The sequence below is a fragment of the Oncorhynchus gorbuscha genome, linkage group LG16, assembly GCF_021184085.1.
Source record: "Oncorhynchus gorbuscha isolate QuinsamMale2020 ecotype Even-year linkage group LG16, OgorEven_v1.0, whole genome shotgun sequence".
Classification (NCBI taxonomy): Eukaryota; Metazoa; Chordata; class Actinopteri; order Salmoniformes; family Salmonidae; genus Oncorhynchus; species Oncorhynchus gorbuscha.
The window spans coordinates 29826610-29853766 of record NC_060188.1 but is presented as its reverse complement, the minus strand read 5'-3'; the positions used below and the strand labels follow the sequence as shown (position 1 = coordinate 29853766).

The following is a 27157-nucleotide window of genomic DNA, read 5'->3' as shown; positions in this document are numbered from 1 at the left end:
CCCCATCTCTCTACCCCCCCCCACCCACACCACCACTGCCTCTGTATGTATAAATGTCCCCCATCTCTCTACCCCCCACCCACACCACCACTGCCTCCCCCACTGCCTCTGTATGTATACATGTCCCCCATCTCTCCACCCCCCCCCACCCACAACACACCACCACTGCCTCTGTATGTATACATGTCCCCCATCTCTACCCCCCCACCCACAACACAACACCACTGCTTCTGTATGTATACATGTCCCCCATCTCTACCCCCCTCCCCCACAACAACACCGCTGCCTCTGTATGTATACATGTCCCCCATCTCTCCCCCCCCCACAACACCACTGCCTCTGTATGTATACATGTCCCCCATCTCTCTACCCCCCTCCCCCACAACACAACACCACTGCCTCTGTATGTATACATGTCCCCCATCTCTACCCCCCTCCCCCACAACACAACACCACTGCCTCTGTATGTATACATGTCCCCCATCTCTACCCCCCTCCCCCACAACACAACACAACACCACTGCCTCTGTATGTATACATGTCCCCATCTCTCTACCCCCCTCCCCCACAACACAACACCACTGCCTCTGTATGTATACATGTCCCCCATCTCTCTACCCCCCCCCCACAACACAACACCACTGCCTCTGTATGTATACATGTCTCCCATCTCTCTACCCCCCCTCCCCCACAACACAACACCACTGCCTCTGTAAGTTTGCTTCACAGTATCAGCACCTCTCTCTTTATCTATCACAGCAACGCAACTGCCTCTGTTTACACACTATTAGTATTTATCTGTCTGTCATTCTTGACGCTACTGACACATCCGAGTACCTAGCTGTTCCCTAGCCTGGCCCTAGATCAGTTCGTGCCGTCTTTCCAATGCATGACAATGAAATAGGAGTTGCACAAACTGATCTGGGATCAGGCTAGCTATTTCCCCACCTTTAACCACTGTTTACACAAAATAGTGTAACTTACCTATCCATCTCTTTTCCCCACAACACCACTGCCTCTGCTGTTCAGTAGGAGTGGATCTGTCCTTCACAACGATCGAACGTTGCTATTGGCCAGCCTCTCTGCAGCCAGTATGACAACGCACAACTGTTTTTCCCCTGCACTCTCACTTGTAATGCAATCAGATGTCAACCAGCATTTGGGGATAAAATAAATAACTGTTTTGATTATGCCAGATCATTGGACGAAGAGAATGACATTTAATAAAGAACCATGCCTGTGTGTGTTTTAAAATGTTTCTTAACTGGTGGTGGGTCCACTATTAGGCTGAAAGTAAGATTCTGTTGGGACTTGAAGGTCAGCCAGGGACTATAGCAGGTCACGTTACAATAACACATACAAGATTCAGAGTCCCTTTAAGGGTTATACTACAGTTTAATTTGGGGGGAGGCTTATTTTTTAGGTTCCTTATTGGCCCCTCAATGTAGTTTAGACAATACATTGAGTGCACAAAACATTAGGAACACCTGCTATTTCCATGGCAGACTGTCCAGGTGAATCCAGGTAAATGTTATGATCGCTTATTGATGTCACTTGTTAAATCTACTTCAATAGTGCAGATGTAGGGGAGGACACAGGTTCAATAAGGATTTTTAAGCCTTGAGACAATTGAGACATGGGTTGTGTATGTGTGCCATTCAGAGGGTGAATGGGCAAGACAAAATATTTAAGTGCCTTTTAAATGGGGAATGGTAGTAGGTGTCAGGCGCACCTGTTTGTGTCAAGAACTGCAACGCTGCTGGGTTTTTCACGCTCAACCGTTTCCCCTGTGTATCAGGAATTGTCCACCACCCAAATTACATCTAGCCAACTGTTGGGAGCATTCATGGGGGGGTGCAACTCAATATTAGGAAGGTGTTTTTCATGTTTTGTACACTGTCTTTCTGTGTGTATATATATATATATATATATATATATATATATGAGAGAGAGAGTCAAAAGTTTGGACACCTACTCAATTCAGGGTTTTTCTTTATTTGTACTATTTTCTACATGAAGACATCAAAACTATCAAATAACAAACATGTAATTATGTAGTAACCAAAAAATTGTTAAACAAATCAACATATATTTTAAATGTAAGATTCTTCAAAGTAGCCACCCTTTGCCTTGTTGACAGCTTTGCACACTCTTGGCAAGGTAAAACTAAAGAAAAACTCTTGAATGAGTAGGTGTGTCCAAACTTTTGACTGGCACTGTATATGTGTATGTATAGTTCAATCGTCGTGTTTCTTGGGTCTCATATACTTGGTTTTAAAAATAAATGAAATGGGGTTTGTGGTGTTGAGCTCAGTGTTGTGTGCCAGCACAGTTCAGTGGAATCAGCAACCAGACCCGAGACAAGTTGGCTAGGATTTCCTGTTTTGTGACAATTTACCACTCTTCTCTGTCATGGTAATGTTAATGCTGGAAAGTGTATAGAAGCTCATGCATTGACCTTTTGTTCATGGAGGTAGAACATGGTAATTTAACTCTACATTTTGGTTGTAACATAAAAAGTTAAATCTGATGTAAATATTGCAATAATTTACTTGCCAAGTGGTGGGGAGAATCATACCTGATATTGGAGAACGTTACAAGGATCAAGATGGTGACAATTCTACTCTTTATGGTATTAGGTGAGTCTTTGTGTATTACAGTAACTAAGTTGCCATAAAGGAAGGTCTTTCAAGTTCCTTACATGAATAAGAATAGACTATATATTGGTGTCTGTTGTCTCGATGACTTCTGCTCTATCCAAGTGCAGTATGATATTCTTGTTTCAATAGGATCTTTCTATATTAACGTCTCCATGAACATTGTCACGAGCGATTTGGTAGACTGTGACAAAATCAAACTGACCTATAACAAAGGACTCGTTTCCAGTTCACGCGACTGCTTTCTTGGCTCACGCAGCTGTGACTTCAAAGTCAAACGATGTGCTTTGATGTACATATCCCCCGAAAATGTAGCAAAATAGGATCTTGGAAACAGCGGAGAGGGTAACACCACCTGTGAAACATTCAATGGATTGGACATGATTTGGAAAGGCCTGTCTAAATGTGGACCCACAGTTGACTCCATGTCAGAGCAAAAACCGAGCCTAGACAGGATTGTATCAAGGCACAGATCTGGGAATGGGTACCAAACCATTGCCGAAGCATTGAAGGTCCACAAGAACACAGTGGCCTCCATCATTCTTAAATGGAAGAAGTTTGGAACCACCAAGACTCTTCCAAGAGCTTGCCGCCCGGCCAAACTGAGCAATCTGAGGAGAAGGGCCTTGGTCAGGGAGGTGACCAAGAACCCAATCGTTAACTCTGACAGAGCTACAGCTCCTCTTTGGAGATGGCAGAATCTTCCAGAAGGACAACCATCTATGCAGCACTCCAACAATAAGGCCTTTATGGTAGAGTGGCCAGATGGAAACTACTATTCAGTAAAAGGCACTTGACAGCCCGCTTGAAGTTTGCCAAAAGGCACCTAAGGGACTCCCAGACGATGAGAAACAAGATTCTCTGGTCTGATGAACCAAGATTGAACTCTTTGGCCTGAATACCAATCGTCACTTCTGGAGGAAACCTGGTACCATCCCTGCGGTGAAGCATGGTGGTGGCAGCATCATGCTGCGGGGATGTTTTTCAACGGCAGGGACTGGGAGATTAGGATTGAGGGAGTGATGAACGGAGCAAAATACAGAGATCCTTGATGAAAACCTGCTCCAGAGCGCTCAGGACCTCAGACTGAGCTGAAGGTTCACCTTCCAACAGGTCAACGACCCAGAGCACACAGCCACGACAACGCAGGATTGGCTTCGGAACAAGTCTCTGAATGTCCTTGAGTGGTCCAGCCGGAGCCTGTACTTGAACCCAATCGATCATCTCTGGAAAGACCTGAAAATAGCTGTGCAGCAACGCTCCCCTACCAATTAGCAAACATTTCTAAAAACCTGTTTTTGCTTTGTCATTATGGAGTATTGTGTGTAGATTCATGAGGGGGATTTTGTTTTAAATCCATTTTAGAATAAGGCTGTAATATAACAAAATGTGGAAAAAGTCAAGAGGTCGGAATAGTTTCAGAATGCACTGTACAGTCGTGGCCACAAGTTTTGAGAATGACACAAATATACATTTTCACAAAGTCTGCTGCCTCAGTTTGTATGATGGCAATTTGCATACACTCTAGAATGTTACGAAGAGTGATCAGATGAATTGCAATTAATTGCAAAGTCCCTTTTTGCCATGCAAATGAACTGAATCCCCAAACAACATTTCCACTGCATTTCAGTCCTGCCACAAAAGGACCAGCTGACATCATGACAGTGATTATCTCATTAACACAGGTGTGAGTGTTGATGAGGACAAGGCTGGAGATCACTCTGTCATGCTGTTTGAGTTTGAATAACAGACTGGAAGCTTCAAAAGGAGGGTGGTGCTTGGAATCATTGTTCTTCCTCTGTCAATCATGGTTACCTGCAAGGAAACATGTGTCGTCATCATTGCTTTGCACAAAAAGAGCTTCACAGGCAAGGATATTGCTGCCAGTAAGATTGCACCAAAATCAACCATTTATCAGATCATCAAGAACTTCAAGGAGAGCGGTTCAATTGTTTTGAAGAAGGCTTCAGGGCGCCCAAGAAAGTCCAACAAGCACCAGGACCGTCTCCTAAAGTTGATTCAGCTGCGGGATCGGGGCATCAGCAATACAGAGCTTGCTCAGGAATGGCAGCATGCAGGTGTGAGTGCATCTGCACACACAGTGAGGCGAAGACTTTTGGAGGCTGGCCTGGTGTCAAGAAGGGCAGCAAAGAAGCCACTTCTCTCCAGGAAAAACATCAGGGACAGACTGATATTCTGCAAAAGGTACAGGGATTGGACTGCTGAGGACTGGGGTAAAGTAATTTTCTCTGATGAATCCCCTTTCCGATTGTTTGGGGCAGCCGGAAAAAAAGCTTGTCCAGTGAAGAACAAACTCCACTGTAAATACAACCCATATTTATGTTGATTTATTTTCCCTTTTGTACTTTAACTATTTGCATGTCGTAACAACACTGTATATAGACACAATTCTTTCGGAGCTTTTGTGAGTGTAATGTTTACTGTTAATTTTGTATTGTTTATTTCACTGTTATTTATTATCTCTTTCACTTGCTTTGGCAATGTAAACGTATGTTTCCCATGCCAATAAAGGCCTTACATTGAAATTGAATTGAGATTGAATGAGCTTGGAGGAACTCAGTAGTCCATAACAGATCAGCATTTTAGACAGACTGTAAAAGGATGTTCAACATATTCCATTAAAATGACATGTCGCTATATATATATAGAGAGAGAATGTTTATGTTTTCCACCAAAGCCTCCAACTAGGGGAAAGAGGCATAATACATTTAAATAAAACTGACTTAAAATCAAACCCTTATTAAAGAGAGATGCAGACAATCAAATCTCAGTAGCTGTAACATAAATTATATCTGACAATGGAATGTATCTGCTATTTGTATTTACAGCTAAGTCCCCTCCTGTTCCCTGATTTAAGAGGTGATGACTACTCCACTCCACAACTATTGTCAACTTTCTCCTGATATGAACTGAAGCCACGGCTCATCCACATGCACATTGAATGTTTCCCCTCCAAGCACTAGTAACCCCTATCAATTGTCTCTCATTACTGTACAGCTTCTCCATCACCTGCTCCATTCAGCCACAGTATCCTGGAGGCCTCTTCTATCTGGACTTCTCTGGGTCCAACAGGACTAAAAACTAAGCCAGCAGTCAACCACTCTGCCTCCTTTCACTTCCTTGTTGCAGACTATGCAGACGGTGGGAAACACAGCTGCAGCTATGTAGTTAACGTTTCCACCCGGTCATTCAGCTCAGCTAATAGGGAACTAGCTGTCACCATTAGAGGTAAAGTAACACACGCTTAAAAAAAAAAACACATTTAAAATAGCTTTTACGTGAGAGAAAAATCATAGTATTGTAAGATGATTCATAGTCCTTCATATCACCATTTTTTTTGTTTTTATATCCTATGAATTTCCCATCTACAAGTCTTCATGGCCCCCATCATTGTCTCTGGAGGGACTGGTGGGGTAGGACTGCTGTTTCTGCTTCTTCTAGTCATCTGTCTAGTCATCTGGAGGACAAGGATGAACAGAAAGCCATCTACAGAGGCTGACCAGAGAGAATGTAAGTGATATCACTATACTGTGAACTTGATTTACGCCTTGAGCCTGAAAAGTTTAGCAGCATCTCAAATTCGGGCCAACGAGTTTTGTTTATATCATTTTGTTTGTAAGGTTTTTTTTATTCCCTTGAGTTTGCTTTTGCGAAAATTCATGAGCAAACTGTTATGCAACAGGTCTTGACAACAGACACAACAGAGGGGAGGACAACGAAGAGGAAGAGGACTATGTTAATGTTGAAAACGTCTGTTACCAGAGAGGTCTGGAGGGTGCAAAGAAAAATGAGAAGGAAAAAGGGCTCAGCTATGGAAAATCAGAGGATGTCTATGACAACGAGGATGGAAACACTCAAAGAAATGGTGTTAGTGGGGGGTCTCATGAGAAAATGAATAGTGAAGACGATGATGAAGATTACGTTAATGTCTCTGCTCAGGACAATACAGCACATGATGTGAATGAAGACATTTATCAAAACTATTAGGAAAAGTAACAGTGGACTGTATGCAACCTGTCACTAAAGTAGCTCATTGGCATCAACACATGGATTTGGTCCTTCGTGACATGTTTATAAAGGGGCGGCAAGTGGCTTAGTGGTTAGAGTGTTGGGCCAGCAACTGAAAGGTTGCAGCAACTGAAAGGTTGCTGGATCGAAACCCCGAGCTGACAAGATACAAATCTGCCATTCTGCCCCTGAACAAGGCAGTTATCCCACTGTTCCCCGGTAGGCCGCCATTGTAAATAAGAATTTGTTCTTTACTGACTTGCCTAGTGAAATAAAAAATTGTAATTAAGATGCAAAAGTATAACAACTACGGTGGCTGTAGTCGACACTTAAACTAGACACTTGAAATAATGGTATTGCTTTATTCTATTTAGCTTTTTGTATCCATTCAAAATGTTCAGCATATTTGATCCATTGGGTCGAATTCCAAACTAGTTTTTTTTAGGTCAAGACCATCAATCTATGCATTCTCTTTTGAGTCTCTTTTGGTTTTCCACCAATCATACAAGGGCTATATTGACCACAGAACTGTCTACTCTGCAGTAAATACAGCCACAGCACAAATGGGGAAGTGACAGTGAGCTGTGAACTGGAAATGAATACTTATATAGTAGCATCTACATTCACAAGACATTTTGCGACAGAGACTGGTCAACACACTTTTCACCAGATCGCTTGTTCAGGTCGACTAGAGAAAATACCTGTCTTTTTTTCTGACATGAAGACCCAAATATGGAATATATTCTGTCTGACAATGGGTGAGTTTAATTTCCAAAAAAGTCCAATTTACTGGAATATGTCAGAAAATAGAGAAAACAGTAATATCTTGAAATTAATATTTTTAAGGGCTGCACATTGGATACAAGTACTCAGGGATGGATTCTACTTCAAATTGAGAAAAGTGTATCATGTTAATCATTAATTTATTTGAATGGTAAATTTGCTTGAAGCTTTATACTTGCACTGTTAAACCTCCACAGAGGGTTGAGTGTCTGCAGGTTCTCTCCTCCCTTGGGCTTGGTTGATTAATGAAGGTCATCGATTTATAAGGAACTCCCCTCACCTATAGTGCCACGCCTTGGTCTTAGTATTTTGTGTTTTCGTTATTTATTTGGTCAGGCCAGGGTGTGACATGGGTTTATTTTGTTGTGTTTCTTATTGGGGTTTTAGTAGGCATTGGGATTGCGGCTGAGTAGGGGTGTCTACCATAGGCTTGACTGCCTGAGGCGGTTCTCAATCAGAGTCAGGTGATTCTCGTTGTCTCTGATTGGGAACCATATTTAGGTAGCCTAGGTTTCACTGTGTGTTTTGTGGGTGATTGTTCCTGTCTATGTGTTCGTAGTCACAAGATAGGCTGTATAGGTTTTCGCGTTTCGTTTGTTGTTTTGTATATATTTTTGTTATTTCATGTATCGTTTATTTTCATTAAAGAACATGAGTAACCACCACGCCGCATTTTGGTCCGACTCTCCTTCTACAGACGAACGGCGTTACATATAGGTCTTAATTGAAAGGAAGAATCTAAAAGCAGCAGACGCTAGGCCATCCATGTAATGAGTTTGAGTTCAATCTCAAGTAAAGATTTGGATCTCTGTCAGTAATAGGGAAGAACGAGGAGTAATCTCTCCAGACTATCATAAATCACTAGCCAATAGTCAAATGATCGGTCAATGTTTAGTAAAGGGATTGATATGCTCAATAGTATTCTTGACTAAGGAAATACTGACTTTTGCCAGATAATTGATGCAAGCAATTTATATTTTCCAAGAATTTACGTATTTGACTACATTGAGATTGAGTTTTAAAACTGACTTCAACAATAATTCAACTTAAAATAATGATAACAATTACCAGTAGATGCATTTTAAAAGAGTGACTGAACTTCCTGATTTGGCCTCGTTTTGAAGCTTAGTCATTAAGAAACACTTGTGGCCTCATGATTGAAACCAAACAACAGTTTTCTTGGGGGTGTGGTTTTGACGTGGGTGTTTCTTGGGTTTGCTTTTGCCATTCCATCACAAGAAACATTGGAAGTAGTGAGTACAGAGGTAAGCTATGTTGTCTTTGCTATGGAGAGAAGAAAGTTTTGAAGTCGAGGACTTCTCCCCTCCTGACTGAATCGCCCATCTCAAGATCAGCTCAGTTCAGTTCCACATGTGTAGGCTAAAGCCTGCACTGACCGTGTGTTTAGCCAAGCTGGCTAGACAATCAAGCTGAAATTCCCCTGTCAAATCAGTAATAGAAAGGAAGCAAGAGCCAGTGGTTTGGAATGTGTTTCATAAGACACTCGTTCTACAACGAGGGTGGCAGGTCACCTAGTGGTTAGAGCGTTGGACCTGTAACCGAAAGGTTGCTAGATCAAATCCCCGAGCTGACGAGGTAAAAATCAGTCGTTTTCTGCCCCATGAACAAGGCAGTTAACCCACTGTTCTTAGGCCGTCATTGTAAATAAGAATGTGTTTCTTAACTGAATTGCCTAGTTAAATGAAGATAAAATCAAAATATATACAACATTTTGCTATGAAAGTAGCTTGCAATGTAGTTTCAACGTTTCAACAAGATGGAAAGACAGTGGAACTGTGGAAACAGTATCAAGAGTTGAATGCCCAGTCATGAGTCAGCTCAGCTTGCCTACAACACAATGCTCTATAGCCTCGCTGGCTAGTCTTGGCTCGTCTCTCCTTATGTCCACTCTTAGACCTTTGCCCGGAGGACAAATCCCAGAACTACTAGTATCCCGACAGGTGTAGGCTACACGTGGACATTACACAAACATCGCCCAGCTTAAGTCTGGATACATTTTATCAACTAAAAATTGGCGATTTGTGTTTTTGTTACAAAGACAAAACATATCCTGTAAATATCATATTGGTGTGCTTATTGAGACAATATTTCTACTCTTACCTAGCAAATATATGTAAGTTGTGTGTAGAGTACAACTTCAGCTGTCTAACTACAATGGTATTCTATTTGACCAAATCTAAGGATTTGTCTAACCACACACAGACATGCACAGCTCTGTGGGTGAGGTTCTGGTGACTTATGCATATATAATTACAGAGAGTAGCAGCAGTGTGAAAGAGGGGGGCAATGCAAGTAGTCTGGGTAGCTTCTTCACCTGTGTGATACTCTCGGGGGGGGGGTAATAATCGTTCTGGTTGGCTGGGCTTGGCTCCCCAGTTATGTGGAATCCATAGATTAGGGCCTAAGGATTTTATTTAAATTGACTGATTTCCTTCTTTGAACTGTAACTCAGTAATATCTTTGAAATTGTTGCATGTTGCATTTATATTTTTGTTCAATATAAATACCATAGGAGTCCTCTTACTTTTGAAAACTTTTACAGTCCTATTGATCAAACACTATGAACAGGTAGGCTCTCTCCCTCAGTTGCCTATGCACATCAACAACAACACGATCAACAACTAATGTTAGCTAGGCTAGGGGTAGAGGTTCGGGTTAAGGTTAGGATTAAGGAGTTAATTTAAAGGGTTAAGGTTAGGGGAAGGGCTAGTTAACATGCTAAGTAGTTGCAAAGTAGCTAAAAAGTAGTAAGTGGTTGAAAAGTTGCAAATTAGCTAAAATGCTAAAGTTGACTGTGATGAGATTCGAACTCGCAACCTTCGCATTTCTAGACGTTATACTGTCCTTGTCATGGATGGGCAGCAGATGACTATACCGGGTTCCAGTCCTATCAGCTAAAAACAAGAAGAGTTTTTAGCTGATAGTGGGCACGGGATCACCAACAATGGACAATTGAGGAGTGGAAATACATTGCCTGGTCTGACAAATCCCTGTTCCCGTTGTATCATGCTGATGGCAGAGTCAGGATTTGGCGTAAGCACCATGAGTCCATGGCCCCATCCTGCCTGCTGTCAACAGTACAGACTGGTGGTGGTGGTGGTGTAATGGGGTGGGGAATGTATTCCTGGCACGTTAGTTCGTTTTATGCCAATTGAGCAACGTTTGAAGCCCAGCCTGATCTGGGACACTCAAATTAGTATGATATGTTACATTTGGTATGGTTACATAAGATATATGGTTACTTAAGGCAAAAACAAAAGTAGGGTGTTTGGTTGAGGTGGATGGGTAGGCATCTAACGCAAACATCTAATTAAAATCTCATCATGGACAACACATGTCTAGCAAACCAAAGATTTCGAGTTCGAATCTCATCATGGACAACTTTAGCATTTTAGCTAATTAACAACTTTCCATAATATAATACGAAATGCTCTGAGACCAGGTTGGAGTGCTGCACCTTGTATCATCCACTCCCCGAATAATTCAAGGTGTTCTGGAGTCAAAGTGGGGTCCTACCCGGTACTAGATGAACGTACATAATAAATTGGCCACTGAGTGTATATAAAACAACAGAAAATCCAGTTTTAGACTGCACTGGGCCTCTACGTAGTTGTAGTGGACAATAAGGAATACAGTAATAGTTTAAGGCAAACGAGAGAAAAAAGGTCCTGGAAGCAGATGGCTATTTTGTCATTTTTAACCACCGTAACTGCCATTTCCTGTAGGCTAGAGCAAACAGTACCCTATTAGGGTGGGTTGCCTGGCCTTAAATGATAACAAATAGAATCAAATAATGCCCACATGTGGTGCAGCGCCACTCTTACTTTATTTGGCCAGAACTCTGATTAGTACATCATTCATGTTTGATTGAATTTAGTTTGTGCTAACTAAACATTCTCACTATCCTCACTAAAAATTGCCTTTCACATACTGAACTGACCAATCACACAGCATGCTTCTCGTGACAGTTTGTGGTGAACCACAGAATATTGCCTGCTGGCTCATCTTCAGTTTTATCTTACTGAAAAGTTTTTGTCTCAGCTGTGTGAATATTCTGAGACATTGACTACCACTAATTTCAATTTCAATTTGTTTTTATTTATTAGTCTATCTATGGAATGGACATCTACCTGCAGGTAAGTGAATCTCCTTTGCTTTTAGTCATGTCAAATCCTGAAACCATTGCTTGAAACAAAACAATATCTTTAGCAGAGACATCTTTTTGACATCCAAATATTGATATTAAGATGTCTTAATAACATGAACATTAGAATCAGTAGTAGTTCATACTATACCGCATTCATAGTATGCTGCACATATCACAAAAGAAAATGCTGGGTTGTTTGGATGACCCAACTGCTGGGTTGCAGGCTAGTTATTGATGCTGGGTTGTTTATGCTGGGTTATTCTGTATATCTCAATAACCCAGCATAAACAATCCAGCACCCAGTGGGTCAAGGAGGTGTGGCTTGATAATCATTTTTTGCCATTCCGATTAATACGTTCTGTTGTATTGTTATCACATATTAAGGTTGAACATTGATACGTTTGTATGTTTGTATGTAATGAAGCTTATAAAAGTGTATGAGTTCGTTAAAAGCCTATGCACATCCCAATGTTGGGATATGTACGTTTCAATGGAGGCTCCTCAGAGCTGGAAGGGGAGGACCATCCTCCTCAGTGCAATTAATTAAAAATGGTACATTTTAAACATTTACATAGTTATCCTATTTAGATAAAACTATACTAAATATAGTCACTAAATAATTGCTTAAAACACACTATTTTGCAAAGGCTTACAGTAGCCTCAACTGCACTCTGTAGGGTAGCACAATGGTGTAGCCTGAGGACAACTAGCTTCCGTCCTCCTCTGGCCACATTGACTTCAATACAAAACCTAGAACGCTCATGGTTCTCACCCCCTTCCATAGACTTAAACAGTAATTATGTCAAATTCTGGAGGACATCCTGCAGCCTATCAGAGCTTTTGCAGCATGAACTGACATGTTGTCCACCCAATCAAAGGATCAAGTAATAAATCATTCATAGCCAACTTTCCAAAAAAACACTGTAATTCTTCCAAGTCAAGGTAAGCTTTTGGTATGACTTATTTATTGCCACCGGGTCCTTCTCGCATCTCTCCTCTTCCCTTCACTTGTGGACTTCAATGCACAACACATCAGCTGTATGTGACCAGGCTAAAATACCTGTCTGTCCATGTGTCACTGTCTGTCAACTCAAATTTGTCTCTCAACCTATGTGCAGCTACATTGTAAACTTTCCTTCATAGGCTCGGTTGTAGCAACCTCATGATGGGTATAGGGACAATTTGAGTATCATGTAGTAGCCTTAACCTATCGCTGTTACATTGAACTGGGTGAATGGACTATGAATGAGTCATCCAATATGCTGTATTAGAAATATGGCCATGCTCATTAAATAATTTCCTCCTCCCTCATCTTAAACGGCACTAACCACCACTGGTACATAACATAATACACATCCCAACATTTTTCTCAATGTTGGGATATGTAAATTATAATGTTGTGAATTTTATATCAGAATATGTCATGTGCAAAAATATAGACAATTAGTGATGTACAAACTTAAAATGATAAACAGGAATGACATTTACTCTCATGGGTGGCCAAAAATAACTATATGAAAGTCACGCCCATAATAGGTCACACCTCCTGAAAATAAATAACCTATGGATTACATTAAATAAGACCTAGCTGTTCGGTCAACACAAATGATGGTTAAAAAACAACAACTGATGGTTAAATTAACCCATGTTTGGTGTATCCCAACAACCCGACATGTTGGGTTATCCATGCAGCACAACTGTGTGGGTCCAAATAACCCATCGTGTGCTCTGTCCATATTTAACCAGCTCTGGGTTACGAAAACTATTTGCCCATCATTTTACAGAATGCAGATGAATTCTCCGAGTTATTTTTTACAATTTGTTTTCTTGTTTATCACAGGCATGAATTTGGATGTATAACTGTCCATGCCTTTTAACCTCATAGAGAATGCCCAGATCAGACTGGTCAATGCCCCCCCCCCCCCCCCTGCTTGACACATTTCCATTGCGTTAGTTGATATCACGTATTGGGTGATGAGATAAAAAACTGTCCAGTTCCATGACTTGAATGACAATGGCCTTCATTTTTGTCCCCCCCCACCCTCCCCCAAACCTGCAAGGTGCCCAGGTCAGGCTGGTCAATGGGAATGGTCCCTGCTCTGGGAGAGTGGAGATCTATCACAACAGCCAGTGGGGAACAGTGTGTGATGACAACTGGGAGATGAATGGTGCTAAGGTGGTCTGTAAACAGCTGGGCTGTGGGAGTGCTATGAGTTCCCCAGGGTCTGCCTACTTTGGTCAGGGCACTGGGCAGATCTGGATGGATGATATTGAATGCTCCGGTAGTGAAAGCACACTCACACAGTGCTCACACACTACAACACATAACTGCAATCATGGTGAGGATGCTGGTGTTGTCTGCCTCTCAGGTAGGAGGTGGTTTTATCGTGCTATTGGCATCTTGTGACGAGTGATGCACAAACAATTTGAGATCCCCGCAAAAGAAAAACCATTAATATAAAAAAGAAATGAACAATGGGGTAGAAACACAAAATTCATTTTGAATACCATTGCTAGTGAATTTAAATGTGTTGAGTCAGTTATATGCAATGTTCATAGATGACCAGTAGGGTAAAATAATAAAAATAATCACTGTGGTTGTAGAGGGTGCAACAGGTCAGCACCTCAGGAGTAAATGTCAGTTGGCTTTTCATAGCCGATCATTCAGAGTTAGAGACAGCAGGTGCGGAAGAGAGAGAGAATCGAAAACAGCAGGTCCGGGACAAGGTAGCACGTCTGCTGAACAGGTCAGGGTTCCATAGCCGCAAGCAGAACAGTTGAAACTGGAGCAGCAGCATGACCAGGTGGACTGGGAACAGCAAGTGACCATCTAAAAGCCCCAAATAAATCTGAGATCTGCCACAGAGGTTGCCTGGAGTGACGGAGTTGACATCATCTGCTCCGTCACAACACAACACTTGGGTGGAGCATTCAAATTTCAGAAGACTTTAGGCTCGTTCAGAATGGACAAAACCACAAGTAGCAACTCTGTCATCTTCAACATTCCTAAAGAGGTCTTTAGCCATTTCTCTACGGCTGGCCATACTTTCCACCTGGCTACCCCTACCCCGGTCAACTGCCCGGTACCCTCCACAGCAACCCGCCCAAGCCCCCACCATTTCTCCTTCACCTATATCCATATAGCTGATGTTCTGAAAGAGCTGCAAAATCTGGACCCCTACAAATCAGCCGGGCTAGACAATCTGGACCCTCTCTTTCTTAAATTATCTGCCTAAATTGTTGCAACCCCTATTACTAGCCTGTTCAACCTTTCTTTCGTATCGTCTGAGATTCCCAAATATTGGAAAGCTGCCACGGTCATTCCCCTCTTCAAAGGGGGAGACACTCTAGACCCAAACTGCTACAGACCTATATCTATCCTACCCTGCATCTCTAAGGTCTTCGAAAGCCAAGTTAACAAACAGATTACTGACCATTTTGAATCACATTGTACCTTCTCCGCTATGCAATCTGGTTTCCGAGCTGGTCATGGGTGCACCTCAGCCATGCTCAAGGTCCTTAACAATATCATTACCGCCATCGATAAGAGACATTACTGTGCAGCTGTATTCATCGACCTGGCCAAGGCAGACTCAACAGCCTTGGTTTCTCAGATGATTACCTCGGCTGGTTCACCAACTACTTCTCTGATAGAGCTCAAATCGGAGGGCCTGTTGTCCGGACCTCTGGCAGTCTCTATGGGGGTGCCACAGCGTTCAAATTCTTGGGCCGACTCTCTTCTCTGTATACATCAATGATGTCGCTCTTGCTGCTGGTGATTCTCTAATCCACCTCTACGCAGACGACACCATTCTGTATACTTCTGGCCCTTCTTTGGACACTGTGTTAACTAACCTCCAGACGAGCTTCAATGACATACAACTCCTTCCGTGGCCTCCAACTTCTCTTAAACGCAAATCAAATTAAATGCATGCTATTCAACTGATCATTGCCCGCACCTGCCCGCCCATTCAGCATCACTACTCTGAACGGAATATGTGGATAACTACAAATACCAAGGTGTCTGGCTAGACTGTAAACTCTCCTTCCAGACTCACATTAAGCATCTCCAATCAAAAATTAAATCTAGAATCGGCTTCCTATTTTGCAACAAAGCTTCCTTCACTCATGCTGCCTAACATACCCTCATAAAACTGACCATCCTACCGATCCTTGACTTCGGCGATGTCATCTATAAAATAGCCTCCAACACTCTACTCAGCAAACTGGATGTAGTCTATCACAGTGCCATCCGTTTTGTCACCAAAGCCCCATATTCTACCCACCACTGCGACCTGTACGCTCTCGTTGGCTGGCCCTCGCTTCATACTCATCGCCAAACCCACTGGCTACAGGTTATCTACAAGTCTCTGCTAGGTAAAGCCCCACCCTATCTCAGCTCGCTGGTCACCATAGCAGCACCCACTCGTAGCACACACTCCAGCAGGTATATCTCACTGGTCATCCCCAAAGCCAATTCCTCCTTTAGTCGCCTTTCCTTCCAGTTCTCTGCTGCCACTGACTGGAACGAACTGCAAAAATCACTGAAGCTGGAGATTCCCATCTCCCTCACAAGCATTAAGCTGTCAGAGCAGCTCACAGATCACTGCACCTGTTCATAGCCAATCTGTATACAGCCCATCTATCTACCTCATTCCCATACTGTATTTATTTATTTTGCTCCTTTTGCACCACAGTATCTCTACTTGCACATCCATCTTTTGCACATCTACCATTCCAGTGTTTAATTGCCATATTGTAATTACTTCTCCACCATGGCCTATTTATTGCCTTAACTCCCTTATTTGACCTTATTTGCACTCACTGTATATATATATTTTTTCCTTTTTTTCTACTGTATTATTGACTGTGTGTTTTGTTCATTCCATGTGTAACTCTGTGTTGTTGTATGTGTCGAACTGCTATGCTTTATCTTGGCCAGGTCGCAGTTGCAAATGAGACCTTGTTCTCAACTAGCTTACCGGGTTAAATAAAGGTTAAATAAAAAAATTCAGTATGAGTCAAGGTTATCCAGTCGAGACTTCAGCTCCCCTCAAAGTGACTCTGTTGAATGATCTGTTATAGGTGAGCAACTAAACATTAATGAGTGAACACCATCAGCAAGAGGAACACTGGGTTCCGAGATGATACGTTCTTTAATGCAAGAGTTTGGATATCTCTTCATAATGTATTCTAACATAGTGTTCTCTTGTCGAGAAAGATTACTGTTATGCTGCAGTTAAGTGCACACGTTAACAACCTGCTCTTGTCTTTTGCTAGTTGTCTTGTTACAGCCCAACATCTCTCTCAATGCTCCAAATGGAGGGATGTTCTGGGGACTTCAGGGGCCAGAGGTGACCAGGGGCCACAGCTTCTCCATCACCTGCTCCATTCAGCCACAGTATCCTGGAGGCCTCTTCTGCCTGGAATTCTCTGGGTCCAACATGACTGAAACTAAGCCAGCAGTCAACCACTCTGCCTCCTTTCACTTTCCTGTTGCAGACTATACAGACCAGGGGAACTACAGTTGTGTTTATGAAGTTAATGTCTCCACCCTGTCATTCCATTCTACCAAGACGGAGTTGCTGACAGTCAGCATTCGAGGTAAAATATATTTAATTTTTATGTTTTCAAGTGCATTACCATGAAGGCCATATGTAATAATTGTGAGTAGACAAAAATGTTTTACATTGCAGAAGAATTTGATAGCTATACGAATTATAAAATGTGGTCTTCTGAAAGATGTTGAATATGGTGTTTCTCTCCATAGCATCCATAGTCCCCATTATTGCCTCTGGTGCAATATGTGGGCTACTGCTCCTCCTCCTGCTGCTCATTCCTTGTCTAGCCTGGAAGAAGATAAGCAGCAGAGAGCAGTCTATTATGATAAACCTGAGAGAAAGTAAGATCTAGCTCCTCTAAACAGGATTCAGGTTCGGGCTGCAAAATACCCAGGTTTTCAAGAACACTCAGTTGGAAGATTCCTGAAAATCAGGAAGGATTCATCAGGAAATATGGAATCCTCCAACCAGGATATCTTGAAAACCTGGACATTTTGATTACTGGAATTTTTCAGCCCTAATTTTGTTGTGGTTTTGTACTGTTTATGATATTTATTCCTATTCACTGACGTTATTTATATGAATTAAACTGATCAATCCCAACACTGTGGTTGCAGCGAGTGAAGAAAATGATGAAGAGGACTATGTCAACGTAGAAACCTTTGTCAACAAGAGAAAAGATGAAGACCTGAAAAAAGGATGCGATGCAGAAATGTATATGAAAAAGGAGTTGCTTACCAGTAAAAATAATGAGTAAGTTATGCGTTGTCTCTACCTTCTTGCCCTTTGTGCTGTTGTCTGTACCCAATCATGTTTGTACCCTGTTTTGTGCTGCTACCATATTGTTCTGCTGCCATGTTGTGTTGCTCCCATGTTGTTGTCATGTTGTGTTGCTACCATGCTGTGTTGTCATGTGTTGCTGCCATGCTATGTTGTTGTCTTAGATCTCTCTTTATGTAGTGTTGTGTTGTCTCTCTTGTTGTGATGTGTGTCAGCGAGGGAGGAAAATGATGAAGAGGACTATGTCAACGCAGAAACCTTTGTCAACAAGAGCAAAGATGAATACATGAAAGAAGGATGCCATGCAGGAATGTACAGTGGGGAGAACAAGTATTTGATACACTGCCGATTTTGCATGTTTTCCTACTTACAAAGCATATAGAGGTCTGTAATTTTAATCATAGGTACACTTCAACTATGAGAGATGGAATCTAAAACAAAATAATTTGCACTTCTTGACGCTACCCAACCATTAAGCGGGATAATTGAATAACATAGTTCCTCAGTCAAATATTATGCTTTACAGCGAAAGCAATCCAAGCGTTTGTGTAAGTTTATCGATCGCATGACAAACATTAAGTACACTTAGCATCAGGTAGCTTGGTCACGAAAATCAGAAAAGCAATCAAATTAATCGTTTACCTTTGATGATCTTTGGATGTTTTCACTCACGAGACTCTCAGTTACACAACAAATGTTCCTTTTGTTCCATAAAGATTATTTTTATATCCAAAATAGCTCCGTTTGTTTGGCGCATTATGTTCAGAAATGGAAGTGTGGTCACGACAACGCAGACAAATTCCAAATAATATCCGTAATGTTCACAGAAACATGTCAAACATTTTTTATAATCAACCCTGAGGTTGTTTTTAAAATATATAATCGATAATATATCAACCGCAAATGTTTTTCACAGTGGGAGAGGGAAAAGCTATACCTATCCAAACTCTGTTGTGGGGGCAAAACTCATGTGACCACTTAACACGATATTATTGTTCTGGCTCATTTTTCAAAATAAAAGCCTGAAACTATGTCTGAGTACTGTTGACACCTTGAGGAAGAGATAGGAAAAGAAATCTGGTTGATATCTCTTTAAATGGCGCAATGGGAGGCTATGGAAAATTGAGTTTTCAAAATAGAAGTCACTTCCTGGTTTGATTTTTCTCAGGGTTCCGCCTGCAATATCAGTTCTGTTATACTCACAGGCAATATTTTGACAGTTTTGGAAACTTTAGAATGTTTCCTATCCTAATCTGTCAATTATATGCATATTCTAGCATCTGGTCCTGAGAAATAGGCCGTTTACTTTGGGAAGGTTATTTTTCCAAACATAAAAATAGTGCCCCCTAGCTTCAAGAGGTAGCTCTTAGCGCTACCCCCTTACTTTATTCAATTTCCGCCTGAAGACATACCCAAATCTAAATGCCTGTAGCTCTGGCCCAGAAGCAAGGATATGCATATTCTTGGTACCATTTGAAAGAAAACACTCTGAAGTTTGTGTAAATGTGAATTGAATGTAGGAGAATTACATTTACATTTACATTTAAGTCATTTAGCAGACGCTCTTATCCAGAGCGACTTACAAATTGGTGCATTCACCTTATGACATCCAGTGGAACAACCACTTTACAATAGTGCATCTAAATATTTTAAGGGGGGGGTGAGAAGGATTACTTTATCCTATCCTAGGTATTCCTTAAAGAGGTGGGGTTTCAGGTGTCTCCGGAAGGTGGTGATTGACTCCGCTGTCCTGGCGTCGTGAGGGAGTTTGTTCCACCATTGGGGAGCCAGAGCAGCGAACAGTTTTGACTGAGCTGAGCGGGAACTGTACTTCCTCAGTGGTAGGGAGGCGAGCAGGCCAGAGGTGGATGAACGCAGTGCCCTTATTTGGGTGTAGGGCCTGATCAGAGCCTGGAGGTACTGAGGTGCCGTTCCCCTCACAGCTCCGTAGGCAAGCACCATGGTCTTGTAGCGGATGCGAGCTTCAACTGGAAGCCAGTGGAGAGAGCGGAGGAGCGGGGTGACGTGAGAGAACTTGGGAAGGTTGAACACTAGACGGGCTGCGGCGTTCTGGATGAGTTGTAGGGGTTTAATGGCACAGGCAGGGAGCCCAGCCAACAGCGAGTTGCAGTAATCCAGACGGGAGATGACAAGTGCCTGGATTAGGACCTGCGCCGCTTCCTGTGTGAGGCAGGGTCGTACTCTGCGGATGTTGTAGAGCATGAACCTACAGGAACGGGCCACCGCCTTGATGTTAGTTGAGAACGACAGTTTGTTGTCCAGGATCACGCCAAGGTTCTTAGCGCTCTGGGAGGAGGACACAATGGAGTTGTCAACCGTGATGGCGAGATCATGGAACGGGCAGTCCTTCCCCGGGAGGAAGAGCAGCTCCGTCTTGCCGAAGTTCAGCTTGAGGTGGTGATCCGTCATCCACACTGATATGTCTGCCAGACATGCAGAGATGCGATTCGCCACCTGGTCATCAGAAGGGGGAAAGGAGAAGATTAATTGTGTGTCGTCTGCATAGCAATGATAGGAGAGACCATGTGAGGTTATGACAGAGCCAAGTGACTTGGTGTATAGCGAGAATAGGAGAGGGCCTAGAACAGAGCCCTGGGGGACACCAGTGGTGAGAGCGCGTGGTGAGGAGACAGATTCTCGCCACGCCACCTGGTAGGAGCGACCTGTCAGGTAGGACGCAATCCAAGCGTGGGCCGCGCCGGAGATGCCCAACTCGGAGAGGGTGGAGAGGAGGATCTGATGGTTCACAGTATCGAAGGCAGCCGATAGGTCTAGAAGGATGAGAGCAGAGGAGAGAGAGTTAGCTTTAGCGGTGCGGAGCGCCTCCGTGATACAGAGAAGAGCAGTCTCAGTTGAATGACTAGTCTTGAAACCTGACTGATTTGGATCAAGAAGGTCATTCTGAGAGAGATAGCGGGAGAGCTGACCAAGGACGGCACGTTCAAGAGTTTTGGAGAGAAAAGAAAGAAGGGATACTGGTCTGTAGTTGTTGACATCGGAGGGATCGAGTGTAGGTTTTTTCAGAAGGGGTGCAACTCTCGCTCTCTTGAAGACGGAAGGGACGTAGCCAGCGGTCAGGGATAAGTTGATGAGCGAGGTGAGGTAAGGGAGAAGGTCTCCGGAAATGGTCTGGAGAAGAGAGGAGGGGATAGGGTCGAGCGGGCAGGTTGTTGGGCGGCCGGCCGTCACAAGACGCGAGATTTCATCTGGAGAGAGAGGGGAGAAAGAGGTCAGAGCACAGGGTAGGGCAGTGTGAGCAGAACCAGCGGTGTTGTTTGACTTAGCAAACCTGGATCGGATGTCGTCGATCTTCTTTTCAAAGTGGTTGACGAAGTCATCTGCAGAGAGGGAGGAGGGGGGGGGGGGAGGGGGAGGAGGATTCAGGAGGGAGGAGAATGTGGCAAAGAGCTTCCTAGGGTTAGAGGCAGATGCTTGGAATTTAGAGTGGTAGAAAGTGGCTTTAGCAGCAGAGACAGAGGAGGAAAATGTAGAGAGGAGGGAGTGAAAGGATGCCAGGTCCGCAGGGAGGCGAGTTTTCCTCCATTTCCGCTCGGCCTTCCGGAGCCCTGTTCTGTGAGCTCGCATTGAGTCGTCAAGCCACGGAGCGGGAGGGGAGGACCGAGCCGGCCTGGAAGATAGGGGACATAGAGAGTCAAAGGATGCAGAAAGGGAGGAGAGGAGGGTTGAGGAGGCAGAATCAGGAGATAGGTTGGAGAAGGTTTGAGCAGAGGGAAGAGATGATAGGATGGAAGAGGAGAGAGTAGCGGGGGAGAGAGAGCGAAGGTTGGGACGGCGCGATACCATCCGAGTAGGGGCAGTGTGGGAAGTGTTGGATGAGAGCGAGAGGGAAAAGGATACAAGGTAGTGGTCGGAGACTTGGAGGGAGTTGCAATGAGGTTAGTGGAAGAACAGCATCTAGTAAAGATGAGGTCGAGCGTATTGCCTGCCTTGTGAGTAGGGGGGGAAGGTGAGAGGGTGAGGTCAAAAGAGGAGAGGAGTGGAAAGAAGGAGGCAGAGAGGAATGAGTCAAAGGTAGACGTGGGGAGGTTAAAGTCGCCCAGAACTGTGAGAGGTGAGCCGTCCTCAGGAAAGGAGCTTATCAAGGCATCAAGCTCATTGATGAACTCTCCGAGGGGACCTGGAGGGCGATAAATGATAAGGATGTTAAGCTTGAAAGGGCTGGTAACTGTGACAGCATGAAATTCAAAGGAGGCGATAGACAGATGGGTAAGGGGAGAAGGAGAGAATGACCACATGGGAGAGATAAGGATCCCTATGCCACCACCCCGAATATAAGAATATAACACAATAGATCTGGTTTAGATAATACAATGAAAAAAAACATGTTTTTTTATTTGTATTGTTGTATCATCATCTTTAAAATGAACAAGATAAAACAAACATTCAGATAGGATGATGGGGACAATTTCAGTGAAAGATACAAGTGGGCAACAGTACTTGTGCAAAGTTTCAGAATGATAACTTCCAAAATGTGTGTGCTACATGACATTTATCATGAAGTCACCCAGGTGTCCCACACAAGTAGTCCAAATGTACCCAAGTGGCCAAATTGGTGAAGGTATACATTTTGAAACAAATAACTATATACAAAATGCCAAAATGGTATTCTAATACACACCTCCAAGAAATGGAGAAACAAATATGGAAAAAAATATGAAGAAAAAAATACAAACATTTACAAAATAACATGGGTAACTATTTACATGCTTTCAATATTTGGAAGACCCTCAGTCCTCTATCAAATCAAATTGATCTATATAGCCCTTTGTACATCAGCTAATATCTCAAATTGCTGTACAGAAACCCAGCCTAAAACCCCAAACAGCAAGCAATGCAGGTGTAGAAGCACGGTGGCTAGGAAAAACTCCCTTGAAAGGCCAAAACCTAGGAAGAAACCTAGAGAGGAACCAGGCTATGAGGGATGGCCAGTCCTCTTCTGGCTGTGCCGGGTGTAGAGTATAACAGAACACGGCCAAGATTTTCAAATGTTCATAGATGACCAGCAGGGTCAAATAATAATAATCACAGTAGTTGTAGAGGATGCAACAGGACAGCACCTCAAGAGGAACAGTTGAAACTGGAACAGCAGCAAGGCCAGGTGGAACAGGGAACAGCAAGGAGTCATCATGCCAGGTAGTCCTGACACATGGTCCTAGGGCTCAGGTCCTCCAAGAGAGAATTAGAGAGAGCTTACTTAAATTCCCACAGGACCCCGGATAAGACAGAAGTACTCCAGATATAACAAACTGACCTTAGGCCCCCGACACATAAACTACTACAGCATAAATACTGGAGGCTGAGACACTGTGGTCCCATCCGATGAGACCCCCGGACAGAGCCAAACGGGAAGGATTTAACATCACCCACTTTGCCAAAGCTCTACACAATATTGTGCTGCTGAGGTATAATATACAGATATATATATATAGAGTACAGGGAACATATTTTTTTAACCTTTATTTAACCAGGCAAGTCAGTTAAGAACATATTCTTATTTTCAATGACGGCCTGGGAACAGTGGGTTAACTGCCTGTTCAGGGGCAGAACGACAGATTTGTACCTTGTCAGCTCGGGGGTTTGAACTCGCATCCTTCCGGTTACTAGTCCAACGCTCTAACCACTAGGCTACACTAGACCTGCTAGATCTACTGTCTCATTTATATTATGACAGACCAGCTAGATCTACTGTCTATTTTATATTATGACATTTCAGCTAGATCTACTGTCTCTGTTATATTATTATAGACCTGCTAGATCTACTGTCTCATTTATATTATGACAGACCAGCTAGATCTACTGTCTATTTTATATTATGACATTTCAGCTAGATCTACTGTCTCTATTATATTATGACAGACCAGCTAGATGTACTGTCTTTATTATATTACAACAGACCAGCTGTATCTACTGTCTCCATTTCACTTTGGTCATTGTTGTGGGCCTGCCCTCCCCTCAACAGTCTCAAATAGGCTATTTCATGTGGGTTGGGATGGGGCACATTTCATCACTTTTCATTACATTTCATTACATCATTTCATTACATTACATTTCTATATATTGCTTCTAAAATTTGAAAAAATCACAAATAATATTTTATATTATTAATTTCAAACAAGGGCGTTAGCATGAGAAGAACTTACCAGTCCAAAACGGTGACATTGTTCCTCTTCTGCAGTCACCATTACAGATTATACACAGTGGCTACAACGGTGTCCTCTCCGTTCAAAAAATATTCCTCCACTTGGGAATCGCTAAATGAATCGTCCTACATCAAACTCTGTCTCACTTTTCCGATCAATTTCTTCTAAAATTGTGTGTACATCTGTATATCTAGACTTAGATTTAGCTTTCCCTGACTTAGTCGCCATACTGATTGATATATAAACAGCTGAATCTGCGCATTTACCAAAACAACGCTGTGCGTAAAATGCGTAGCTCCTTCCGGAATAAATCTTCAATAGCGAATGACTCTCTTTACTCCGGAGTTTACGACATGGGTTGGTCTTCCAACACACAACCACTGCATACTGCCGTTTACCTCAGCTCATTGGCTATCTACCCAGCTAGATTTCAAGACGATCAGTGGTCATTGGGTTAAAATACAGTCAATCAACGAAACAGTGGTCATATCATTGGTGCACAGTGATGTCATTACTTGTTGTCTTCAAATCGGTTTCTTTCAGTCAATACGTCCCGCGAAATGGCCCATCAGGTGTGGTTGTGTTACAAACAAACCAGTTGATTGCAATGAAACCAAACATGACTGGAAAAGTCACGTTCTGTGTGGGTTATTTACCTGGAATGTGTTGTCGAAAATGGAATGAGACGGAATTCACGACACAAGCGGTTCACAAAATGTTTAGTGTTAGGCTATAAAAAACGGATTTTATCAAACAAAAGATCATTCATTGTGTAACAATGAGCATTGGGATTGCAAACAGACGAAGATCGTCAAAGGTAAACTATTTATAAACTATTTATTTTAATGCAGTATGTGATTTTGTTACGCCTGTGCTGGTTGAAATTGTTTTTTTGGGGGGGGGCTCAATCCTCAGATAATCGCATTGTATTCTTTCACAGTAAATCCTTTTTTAAATCCGAGGCAGTTGGATTAGCAAGATTCTAGGCTTTTGATACATGTGAGACACTTGTATTTTCATGAATGTTTAATATGACTATTTATGTAGCGATCACCGTATGTTGTGGAATTTCAGCCCGCTACTGGGTTCCGTGCTCAGAGAGGTTAAATCAAGTCAAAATACGTTTCTACCCAATACTCAGGTACCCTAAAATGTAACTAAACTATGATATTTCATACGGAAAGAAGTATGTTCAATAGGAAAGTAGAATTATCAGGTGCATGTCCTTTTCGTTGCGCATGCACACACTGATTTCCAACTCTGACTCCCAGTACCAAAACTCACAATTCTTCCTCGTTTGGGAAGAAACAAGCCTGAAAACTTGAACAAGACCGTTTGCATCTAGTGTAAGCCATAGAAATTGCAATCTGGTCGCTGGAATTGCATATGACCCATAGCTTTCCATTGTAAGAGCATGGGCTCTCTCTCAAAAAAAAGGTCTGGTTGGTTTTTCTTTGGATTTTCTCCTACCATCTCAATTGTGTTATAGTTGTATACATTATTTTAACATTTCTAGAAACTTCAAAGAGTTTTCTATCCAATGGTACCAATTATCTGCATATCCCGGCTTCTGGGCCTGAGTAACAGGCAGTTTACTTTTGGCACATCAATCAGACAGGAAGTGGAGAATAATAGGTACTTTTTGGTGAATCTGGGCCTAGGCATGTAACTCGAATGTTTGTATTCATCCTCAGGAATGCTCCAGGAGCCATGAACAAGTTTGGAAACAACCAAGGTGTAGAAGGGCCAGAGGCAAGTGAGGAAGATGAGGCCGACTATGAAAATGCAGACATCTTCACAGAGAGGGATTTTGCTGAAGACATCTACGATGAAGACAGTGAGTCTTTAGACCTGGAGCAGCTCACTTCATGTAAATATGGAAGGGAGAATGACTATGAAGAGGATGACAACGTATACGCAAACTATGAGTGAAGGCCCAGTAATACGAATGCTGATGCAGAGATAGTGATGCCAGGAAAGGCATGAAATGTTAGCTTTGTTAGAGTTGAATTATAAGGGCTTAAAAAAACAACTTTTTCATCAAAATGTTCACTTAGTAGATAAGAGGAAAGGCTTTGTTTGAATATAGTTTGGGTGTATTATTTCTAGTTGTATTGTTTCCAGGTACTTGTATTAGATTTCAGACTTGACTATGTTATATATATTTTAAAATAATGACATTATATTATGACATTATTTACTTCAGTTTAAAAATAGTGATTGTCTTGATGAATTGGCTGAACGCATTGAACATAATCTATTATTTCATTTTTTAAGTAAATATATTAATACTTTAGACTATTTCTCTTCTATAACGTTCAGTGTGCTGTCAAAGAATAGTCTGTAGCAATGACTGGTTGTGATGTGCTAAACTTGAGATCTACTGTATGACAAAATGTAAAAAAATAAACATTTGTACTGTGTGTGTAAATCTAACAATAATTTGATTTCAGTGTACATTTTCAATTATTGTGTGTATGGCTTTAAAGAACATGAAATCCATGAACCCTGACTACTTTTTAGATTGTTAAATTGTTATTATTGATGTGAGACTTCACTAGATACAGATATGGTCTTAAAAATATGTGGAGATTTAAATATTGTACAACTATATGGTCAACATTTAGAAATAGATCTCTGGACGCAGGAGGCCAAAATCGACCCCGACCAACAACTTTCATTTAGAAAAAACCTATTAAGCAAAGGACTTGATGGTGCAGATCTTATTATCGCCACAAGGAGGAAATTGTGTCACATCATTCATTATGTCCAACACATTGTGTGTGTGTGTGTGTGTGTGGTTTTGGGACCGCACAACGATATTAAAACAAGGAAAATTGGGGACATTTGTGGGAACCCCACAAGGGAAAAAGGCCATTTTAGGCTTAGGGGTTAGGTTTAGGGTTACTATTAGGGTTAGGTGTTAAGTGTAGGGTTAAGGTTAGGTTAAGGGGTTAGGGGTTAGGAAACAGGATTTTTAATCAGAATCAATTATTT

General features: G+C 42.3%; 1 protein-coding gene across 2 annotated transcripts; it reads left to right on the top strand.

The window, feature by feature from the left end:
• The first annotated feature begins 2131 nt into the window (after positions 1 to 2131).
• On the top strand, positions 2132 to 26602 carry LOC124000814. 2 transcript variants are annotated; one of them, XM_046307439.1, is made up of 9 exons: positions 2132 to 2639; positions 5676 to 6188; positions 6361 to 7444; positions 11597 to 11626; positions 13698 to 13976; positions 16918 to 17241; positions 17408 to 17539; positions 17816 to 17951; positions 25855 to 26602. In XM_046307439.1, the coding sequence occupies exons 3-9, from the start codon at positions 7282 to 7284 to the stop codon at positions 26090 to 26092; spliced, it is 1302 nt and encodes a 433-aa protein (XP_046163395.1). In that variant the 5' UTR covers positions 2132 to 2639; positions 5676 to 6188; positions 6361 to 7281; the 3' UTR covers positions 26093 to 26602. The 2 variants fall into 2 exon arrangements, with proteins under 2 accessions (XP_046163395.1, XP_046163396.1); XM_046307440.1 differs by lacking the exon at positions 13698 to 13976 and having other exon boundaries at positions 2140 to 2639.
• The last annotated feature ends 555 nt before the right edge of the window (positions 26603 to 27157 follow it).